Raw genomic sequence first — 10497 nt, 5'->3', positions numbered from 1 at the left:
ATCTTTTCACGATTATCATAACAAAGCGGCCGCACCTATAGCAAACCACGTTTTCGCTATTAAGTTAGTTTGCAAAACAAAGAAAATCACCTCTGTAACGGAATTATTATTGATAAACGATAAAAGAGAGTCGTAAAAGGTCCAACAGTGAATCAGCGGAAACCCCAAGTATAAAATATTGAAGCTGTATAATTTCTAAACCTCTCAATCTTAAGTCTCATATTTGCGGATATCCTGAAATTTATAAAGAAAACATTTGTAAATTATTACACTGTCCGGTCAATGGGGATGTTTCCATGACAACTCACTAATATCTTTTTGTAGTTTGCAAATATGTGACAGTTAGAAGATGTCGATAGCAGAGAAACCATCAGGGTGATGTTCAGAAGAACGTCAAGATAGTTTTGGTTTGATCAACTGAGTCGATGCCTTCCGCTATAAAATGATTGCCTCCCCTCTGCCTTCCTCAGAGGAGGATGATAAATTATTTCACCTTTAACTTAAATGGGATTGCTGAATTTAACCAGAAGTCGTTCAGAACAGCGATGTAACTTCAAACTAGTTTCTCATGGAACAGGCAGCCTGAGGATTTTTTTTCGATTGGCCACATTATTATTGCAAAAATGTCGTGCTGAATCAGAGAACCGCTGACACCTGTATTTCGCAAAAGGGAAAATAAAACGTCTCTAGAAATTAAAATAAACGTCTTACGAACTGATGTAATGATGAAAGAGGATAAGTTTTTAAAGAAGCTGTGGTGCTGCGTCGGTGGGGTTATATAACAAGATGACTTTGGCTTTATGGACCAAGTTGATAATGAAAATTGGCCACCGTAAAGAGTTTCAAAGCTGACGTTTCCTGTTTCTCTCTGACGAAGGGCTAACACTCGAAACGTCAGATTTTAAACTCTTAGATTTACTCTTAGATTCTAAACTCTTTACTTTGGCAGATTTCCATAATCAACTTAGTTCGTAAAGCCAAAATTATCTTGCTATACTACCCCACTTCTGGTTAAATTCAGCAATCCCTTTTAAGTTAAAGGTGAAATAATTTATTATCCTCCTCTGAGGAAGGCAGAGGGGAGGCAATCATTTTATAGCGGAGCTCGCAGAGCGTAGCCCCATAATTATACAAAATAGTAGTAACCCATCAAGCCGAAACAATTTGGATGTACGACCGCACGACCGTACGACCGTACAAGGTGCTGCTTTTAACATGCGTGGTCAACTGTACCGCGGGCACGCCAACGCCACGGCTTTGTTCACGACTTTAGTCCAGTGGTCAGTGCACTGGGCTCCGAGTCGGACGACCCAGGTTCTAGTCCTGGCCGGGGCAAGGCGTTGTGCCTTTGAGACGTGAGGGGAAAAAAAAAAAAAAGCGAGCTCCGCTTTTAGGCTTGGCTAAATCTATATATTATTGGTAGGGCAAATAACTTCCTAAAGATCAAAAATCTCGGGCTGCATAAAAAGGATAATCTGGGTACACATCTTGCAAAATTGATAAAGTAAGTAAAGTCAGCAAATGAAGTTAACTTACATCTCGATCGACCTTCACAATGCAACTTGACTAAAACACTATTTAGTACTGGTAAAAGCCTTGACGAGAAGACCAACTTACGTTTGAAATTGGGTCGCAATAACCGGCATCGTGCTATCATCGAAATCAAGAGAGGACGCAAGGAGTTCTTATTTCTTTACAGTAGTAGCACTTGGACAAAAACTGTATAGTAAGCTACTGAGCCAACGATAATTTTTTTTAACTTTTCAAATATATGCATCTTGATATGCTAATTATGATTAAAATAATATGAAACGGAAGATAAACTCGTCTCCAAGGTACTTGCACCTTAGGTAAAAATATATGACAAATTCATCAAAATTCACGGCGAAATTTATGCTTATTATTGCAAGATCTTAGATCCATCGAAAAGTTGGTGTTTCGAAAATAATGAAACAAACTTAAGCAAACTTTAGACATTTTGTTAGTTTATTTCAACCCTGATTGTTAGAATAACATGTATCTATACACATAGAAAACCATACGTCTTTTCGAGACTGGAGACGTCAGAGCCACTATTGAGTTGAACCACTCTAAATGTTGACTACTCCCAACGGTTGTGTTGTTTTCCTCCGATGTAACTTCCTTTGGATATCACATCAGAAGGTTGAGTCTAAATCAATCGCCAAGTTGGATCTCTACTGTGCTCGGATCCTCGTTCTTCATTGATCCTTCAGGTTGGTTTGAGAGATTATAGAGCTGTTCAAATGGTAAAGAACAATCGGGATCAACATCACCATCGAGGTTTTTCTTTCCCTTATCCTTTCCCAGACAATTAAATCTGAACGTCAACACGCGGGGTAATCTCATTCTACGTACTAAGTTTTTCACTGCTTGTTTAAAATCCGGTCTCATTAGGCTGTATAGCATTGGGTTTATGAAAGATGTGACATATCGCACAATAGCGAACACGTGAGCTGGAACTCGTAGAGATTTCAAATTCAGGGTGATGAGCAGTTGCAACAAAAACCATGGAAACCAGCATATTACAAATAGTAATGCCATGGCAAAAAACAATGTAGCACACTTCCTCTCCCGGGCTATTTTCCTTTTGAGCTTTTTTCTTGTTCTGCTTGTGCCATTTTGTCCCGCTCCCCTTGCAATGGCTCTGAACATTTTAAAAAAGGCATACACCATGATAATGTATGGCACTAAAAACACCACTACAAAACAGCAAGCCACGTAGCCTATGACATACTTCATTCCCAGTGGGCTGGGGATTTTGTTTATCCAAGCAAAAGGTATGAACCCAATGACGAATGCAAACAACCACACCATCATCAAAACTTTGATAACTGTTTGCTTTTTCACTAGACGATGAGTTATTGGCCAGATGATTGACAGGTACTTTTCCAAAGTTGCAAAAACTATGTGATAAACTGAAAGAATTGCAGTAACTGTGTGAATTACCGGAAGCAGATAACCAAGGTGAAAGCGAACAGTGTTTGATGCAATAAGAGGCGTGAAAACCACCATGATTAACATAGGAATATTCAGTGCTCCAGTTAAGAAGTCTGTGATCGCTAAACTGAAGAGGATCATATTGGCTGGTGTTCGTAGTTTTTCCGAGTTGAGAAACACGACGAAAACTAATGTGTTCATGATAACAATTACCGATGCAATTGGTACCAGTTCTGCAATGGCTGTCACATTTGTCCTCGACAACGGCCCGGGCGCTGTTTGGTTTTCCCGTGCTGTGATGTTGTTCATTTCTTGTTCCTATGCCTTGATCTACAAGACTGCAGTTTTTTTTAAGCTAACAAATGCCCTCAGTTCACTCAATTCACTTCTTAATGGAGGCCCATCAAACACATTCAGCGAAAAAAACCATGGGCAAATTCTCCAAGATTTTATTATGACTTCGCTTGAGTACAAAAAGGCTTTGTTGGAAACGCTACAAGAGATAAAAATATCATTGAATAAATATATTTGTGTTGAGGAGGGGGAAATAACAATATATCACTCTGCTTTGAAACCCTTAAGTACTTGAAATAAATATTTTTTTCAAAGGTTATGAGAATTTTTTCATTACTCAAGAGAAACAAGACTTTTACTTTCAAAGCTGGAACCTAAAAGCTTCCTTTCTCTTTGCTCGATTGTGACGGATTTTCTCTATATTGTGTTTTACCGTGGGTAAATCAAACTGGGGGCATATATTATGAGAGGAAATAAAAATGGAGCGTTCCAAACAAATCCCTTTGGATGAATATAATGAACCGTTTGGGAGCCCCCTCCCACGGTACAGCTGCAACACAAATCTGTTCTCTTTCCCCTTACCTTTTTGTCACTGCGGTTAATATCCTAGCGATTGCTATAAGAAATCATGAGAACACTACAGGAATAACTTTAGACGGTTTAGAAACGAAAATTTTGCAGTTTGTTAACGACACAACTGCTGTCCCATCAGATTTGAATTCTGCATGAGCCTTGTTTGCGTTACTTGGACGTTTTAAAAAAGCTTCAAGACTTAAACTTAACGTAACAAAAAAAAAGGAGCGATGTGGATTGAGTCCCTTCAGAAATCTGAAAGCGAACCACTAGGTGTTAAGTGGAAAACATGTCTCAAATTTTTCAGGGATATTTTTCAAATACGACGTACAGCTCTTGATAGAGCAAAACTGCAGGCAGAGGTTGAAAAAAAAATGAAAAAGTGTAAACTTTGACTTACGTAAAACAGTGCTCAATACATAGGAGTAGAGCGATGTAAATATTGTGGGAGGAAAAAGATAAATAAACTACCAGTTCATCCCCACAGACCTGTTTCGTGGTTGCCCACTCATCAGGGGATTTAATGAGAATAATCTTTACGATCGCTTATATACGATATAATCTAATTTATGCAGCGCGAAATTTAACAGTTTAGTTGTTGCGTTGGAGGGCTTTGTTTCTGTGGCAGCGGGAAGACACGAGTTCATTACGTTTGTTTAGTGTTGATAGTTCGGGTCGGCAGATGATTTGGAATTTTTCTTTGATGCAGAGATTATATCTTTTACTTGAGCTGTTGTACGGCGAGTGTGATGAGAGAATGCGCCAGGAAATAAAGTGCTCGATGTTGTTGCCTTTGAAGGTCCAGATGTGCTTGCTGAGTTCTCTCTTTAAAGCACACTCGCCGTACAACAGCTCAAGTAAAAGATGTTATTATACATACATACATACATACATATATATATATATATATATATATATATATATATATATATATACATATATACTAAAACCAATGAAAAACGAAAATCTTCTTTTAACTTTAACTTCGCTTTTGCGCTACGCGTTTCACCGCTGCTGCGGCTTTTCAGGTATAGCAAAATGTGTTTATAGACTCATATATATAAATGTAAACAAAAAACGCAAAAATATGTACGGATATTTGTCCGCGGATATTATCTAGTCCAAGATAAGAACAGTTTTCCGAGAGATAAACAACAGCCTCTATTTGGCGCAAAAATATGTACGGATATTTGTCCGCGGATATTATCTAGTCCAAGATAAGAACAGTTTTCCGAGAGCGAAGCAAAAGCGGCTAGGTAAATATTCACCACTCTTATCGACACTTAAGTGAATAATTGTTTTAGTAAACACCACGCAGAAAACGAAAAAAAGGTTTTTTTTTTCACTTTTCGGAAATTAAACGCGATTTGTCTCTTCAACCGCTTGGGAGTGAAAAGTACTTATTGATTTCTTTCCGAAGCGGTTAATCAGCGCGCGGGAAAAGCATTGGTCACATCCGTGATATATATGTGTTTAATTTTTATATTGGCATTGCGTGGGAAAATGAGAAAAAATTGAATTCACGCAAGCGGCACTTTTCTGGCCTAGATTACATGCCATGTTTTTAAACTCGGCAGGGCGGAGGAAATCAAGCTCACGTCTTGTCTTTCAGTCTCCTTGTAGATAATTCTAACATTATAATTATTTTATTAGTATTAACAATCTTATTTTTATCATTGTTGTTATTATACTCCGCTTTATATGATGATTGAAGAGTATTTTTCGTTGGTGATTAAATGACCTAGTGCAAAGCAGTGGGACTAGAAGTTCGCCGGGCAAAGAGCTCACACACCTGTAGTCGCGCACAAAGTTGCTAATTCCTTGTAATAATAGCTAGAAATTGACTGGTTCTTTTCGAATAGACTTGCTTCGGCTGAAAAAGCACTTTACGAATACATGCTTGCAAGCATGACTGATCCAGCTTTTTCGGCGGGTATTTGATTTGTGAGTTAGGTAAAGTTTGATATCGAAATTGTCAAATCGGCAGGGAACCAAACACAAATTTTATCGCTTTAGTGCAAAATAATCTTGCCGTTGCGTCCCTTTATTTCTGCGCTTACATCTGAATTTGAACGTGCTATGACTATAGAGGTTGTCAGCTTCGAACAATGCGAGAATGCAGGTGCAGAAGATAAATATGTAATACTCTGGTAATAGTGAACTTTGTTTTGTTAATGAACGTAGTATTTGTGCTTCCACAAATGCCGGTTCGGTACAATTTGGTGGGATGCTTGTGTGATATAAGAACATAACGTAATACTGTATCATATAACTATCTCAAACTGAATAAAGTGAATACCTCAGAAAAATCAATAAATTCTGCCTTTCTTTGTGATTACGAATTTATAAGCTGTAATCAGGCGTCACCAAAGGTTAAAATGTATGACGCCGAAGCAACTCTGTGACGCATACATACAGCGGAAGTATAAAATCCGTGTTATTCAGTCAGTAGAAGAGCGTCGTTCACGGTTGTCAAACGATGTAAATATTGCAAATGCAAGTTATCCACTCGTCTCTTAGGTCCCGTTCAAACGGTCATGATAGTTGATGACATTTTCAACTATCACGCGCGTTTGAACACGAACTATCAGGTATTATCATCGACTATCATCAGCTATCATGTAGTTTGGGCAAGTTCAAATTCGACATGATAGTTGATGATAATTTTTGCGGTTTGAATGAGCGGGTGACAGTGAATAATGATTTTCGGTCCGCAGTTTGCCCTAGTTTGCCAAAAACGGGCTAAAACCAGAATGGCAAATAATAATGACTAAAATAGCCACCAAAATTTTGTATAATGTCTTGTGGTTCATTATCATCATCTCCAGGTAGGCTTGCAAGGTCGGCGAAATTGCTGACCTCAGTGCGCGTCATTTTTCTTTACAATTATGCGATCCCACTGCCTGACTTTGTCATCTGTCATGATCGTTTGAATGGGGCTTTAGTAAAGGGAGGTGTTCAGAACAACTTTATGAACTAAGAAAGAGAGGGGGGGGGTAATTTTCAACCAGGCAACACATAATATGAAGTTGAAAGCCTCATCAACACAGCTCCATGACTTTGAAATTCAAAATTGTTTCAAGGCTTCGTAGATATTTCGACAGAATACAATAGTATGCATAATATAAAAATCTCAAACTTACCGGAAACTTTAAAAGCAGTTTGAAAGATGGACGGTTTGGTCTTCAGGAGTTGAACTTCTGCGACAGCTGAATTTAATCAATCAAACTTTGCTTACGGTAATTTGTTTTGCTGTCCTTATTCGTCTTCATTTGCATTTAAACACAATTTAAACTGACAGGTGATCAAGTAACCATCGATTGATAAATTAAACATCATACGCGTAAGTTCAACACAAAACGTTCATAAACACATTGGTAAACAGCGAACAATCACACTTCACTGTTTCACGGGTATGTTATAGTTAGAGGCACAAATAATAATTCATACCTTAGAGCAATCAATACGACAAAAGTTACCGGCGTGTCTGAGTGTTAATAATTAATGGGCAATATCTGCACGTAATGGTGAGTCATGAAGCAATAAACAAAGGAAAAGGAAGGAAAAGAGGAAACGGAAATATTTTGATTCGGCAAAGGTGAACTTACATAGACACCTAGATCAATATTAAAGTGATGTTATGACAGTCAAAATCAACCATAGGCTCTCGTTTATGAGATCACGAAGAATCTGGAAGATTAACGTGGATTTGTTTAATTACGTCCGACATTATTTTGAGGCCTTTGCACAGTCAATATTCATTAAGATTACCTTCGTTGGCGTTCTCGCGGTTTGGCATTGCATACTATGAACACCATGTTCTTATAAGGTACAGGAATGTCTTTTCAAGAGAAAAAAACAATTCACTTAGTTCATGGAGTGGTGATAAACTTTCAATCAATATGTAAATCTATTATTCATCTACATGCTATTGGCAATGTTTGCACCATTTTCGATTGCAAGGTGATGTGAACTCCCCCGTTTATATTCATTTGCTGTACCCCTATATCATAAAAATATTTGTGGTAGCACTAAATAGTCAGTTTCTAAAGCTGGAGACAATAAAATAAACATTTCCAACTACAGCCAGTATCGCGAGAGAAACAGAGTCTGATAGTCTCGATATGCGACAAAAATTTAGGTGGTGATATTCGATATCATGTTGATGATTGATTGCAATAGTTTGCACCAGTTTCGACTTAAGGAGATTCGATCTCCCCAAGTTGATTCGATTACGGCAACCAGCAAAGAGGCATCTACAGGAAAGAAAGGATATCTGTTACAAAGTAAACACTCACTTTCTATTACTGTCGATGAAATTTGGGTGAAATTAAAATGTAGCCATCATATGCTCCGTGACTCAGGCGGCAAAGAATCAAAGGCGAACTAGCGCCCTTATGACTTCACAGTCGCCCGAATTGCAGCAGCAATGAGCCCATTTGCCGCCATTTAAAAGAAAAGGATTATATAACCATGAAAGGGAATCTTTCATTCGTTGACTTTTTTTGGTGTTGATTTAGCAACATAATACCAAATCAGCTGTAGCTCATCTACACCGTAAATGGTGCATTTGGTATAAAAAGAAGGTAAGTAAAGGATAAATAGAAGAAAAGCATTCAACATCATAAAGCGGATTACACTGAAGTGACCATGAACTCCAAATGTGGGGAGATTTGGCTAGTAGAATTTTGTGAAAAACTACATTTGAATCATATTTGATTGCCTTTTTTTTTTTTTTTTGATCTATGATTTTTATAATAATTCTCGGAAAAGGCAATGAGGTTCTCTATATTTAAACTGTTGGTTGTTTAGATTTTGGATTTCACATTCAAGCCATTTTACTTTTATCAATTCCTTTTATATCATGGCTTATTTACTTAAATACTGAAGTAAGTGTTTTGATGGCTTCACAAGTATGCACGTTTTGATTACGAAATCCATGGTGAGTTTCTATTATCAAAATATGTTTCAATAACTTCAGTTTTCTTTTTCTACAGCATTATAAGCAAAACGTATTTTGGTTATCTCATTAATGGTAGCTAGATAAAATACAACAGGAACAGTAACAAGACAAGCAGGCAATAAAAAGACACTTCTTTTGATTCGATTAATTGAATGTGTGAGTAACATCTGATACTGTCAAATGTCAAGTAATTGAAGGATAAATCTTCAATTAAATCTAGAATGTCAGCTCTCTGAGGTAATTGAAACCCCAGTCCATTAAAAAGACTGTAACCTAATTCAACTAAACAAAAATGTATCAAATATATGTAACATTTATATATACATTACAAAAATGTAGTTTTGTCTGGCAGAACTAATGTAATTTCAGTAGCAGCAAGTGGTAAAGGAAGTAGAATTATTTCTTTGTCTGTGTAAAAGTATAACGTATTTTTGGGAGGAGTAGAGGACATATAAAGTTCATCAATTGTTTTGTACTCCTCCTGGCTTTCAAACTTTTATATTCACTTTTCACCATATTTCACTCCGTGTGAAACTACGTTTGGATGGAAAATCTCCTTGATGTAGGTCACCACATGATTTCGATCGCAATTTGGTATAAATCAGGAAGAGCAAATTTTTAAAAAGGGTAACCAAATTGCACAATCCCGTAGGGCGAGTGCAATTTGTAGTCCTTGAAAAAAAAGAGGAGGTGACTTATCCCAAACTGCATGAATACTTAAAGTGCCTTTGAAACGATTTTTTTTCGCGTAATTATTTAGCTTATCATATTTAAACACCAATTTCGATAGCAGGTAAATTTAAAAAAAAAAATAAAAGTCGGTTTTTTCGGGTACTAAAAATTGCTCTTAAAATTGTCCCGTAGACTGGTAACGAGTTAACAGGCGATGACGTAGAAAACTTTAAAACCACTCTGTTGGTTCTTTCAAATCTCTCCCATCTCTAGTCATTTTGTATTGTCAGCGTTGGAATAATTTTGGAATAATGTCCGATAGCGATGACTACCTACCTACAGCAGGCTCTACCAATAGTTCTGATACATCGTACCCAAGTAATAGAGAAGAAATGGAAGTTGTGAGTAAGGTTCAGCCTCTCGAAGGAGAACTGCGTCAAACGTAGATTTCGACAAAGACTGACAAAGACGGTCTCTCGCCTGCGAGATTAAAACAGAAAACTCCCGTTACTGAGTTTTTACTTCGTTGCGTTTGATTTGTTTTCTGTGGCAAAATCTTATAAAGATTGGGTAGATGTGTTCGTTTCTGTTGCCATATCATATTATTCCTTCGCATTAAGTGCGGGCGACGGTTCCCCTTGGTCAGTGCTCAAATAGCAAATAACTTCCTCAGCAAAAATTGTAACGAAAACAAACGAGAAGTAGCCCATACAAGATGAAGGCTCAAGCTATAAAGAGATACTGAATGAAGATTTTGGACGGAGAAAACGCGATTTTTATGGCTGGAATTGGCTTACCACTGCGATTACGATCCGATAATCTGTATGGAAGTTTTTAAGGTCTGCAAGCCTAGGAGCCAACTTGGATATTTTCCAGAGGTTGTTCAGCGAAATAAAGTTAAGTTGTAGAACTATAAACTTAACTTTAAATTGCAAAAGACATCGTGCTACTGCATCACGACAATAGCGGAAAAATCGAAAGTCGAAAGACAACAACATCGAGCCGTGTGCACTGATTTAAACGCCATCCCGCTGTTT

General features: G+C 37.5%; 1 protein-coding gene across 1 annotated transcript; it reads right to left on the bottom strand.

Moving 5' to 3' along the window:
- Positions 1 to 1968: 1968 nt before the first annotated feature.
- On the bottom strand, positions 1969 to 7245 carry LOC131789382 (adenosine receptor A3). The gene is made up of 2 exons (XM_059106486.2): positions 6969 to 7245; positions 1969 to 3451 (listed from the first exon to the last, which is right to left on the bottom strand). The coding sequence occupies exon 2, from the start codon at positions 3265 to 3267 to the stop codon at positions 2176 to 2178; it is 1092 nt and encodes a 363-aa protein (XP_058962469.2). The 5' UTR covers positions 3268 to 3451; positions 6969 to 7245; the 3' UTR covers positions 1969 to 2175.
- Positions 7246 to 10497: the final 3252 nt, after the last annotated feature.

This window comes from Pocillopora verrucosa, chromosome 11 (assembly GCF_036669915.1).
Source record: "Pocillopora verrucosa isolate sample1 chromosome 11, ASM3666991v2, whole genome shotgun sequence".
NCBI classification, from domain to species: Eukaryota; Metazoa; Cnidaria; class Anthozoa; order Scleractinia; family Pocilloporidae; genus Pocillopora; species Pocillopora verrucosa.
This window is presented reverse-complemented; position numbering and strand designations above follow the sequence as displayed.

Coding starts and splice junctions, on each gene's coding strand:
- LOC131789382 (XM_059106486.2), bottom strand. CDS start 3,267: ATGAACAACATCACAGCACGGGAAAACCAAACAGCGCCCGGGCCGTTG.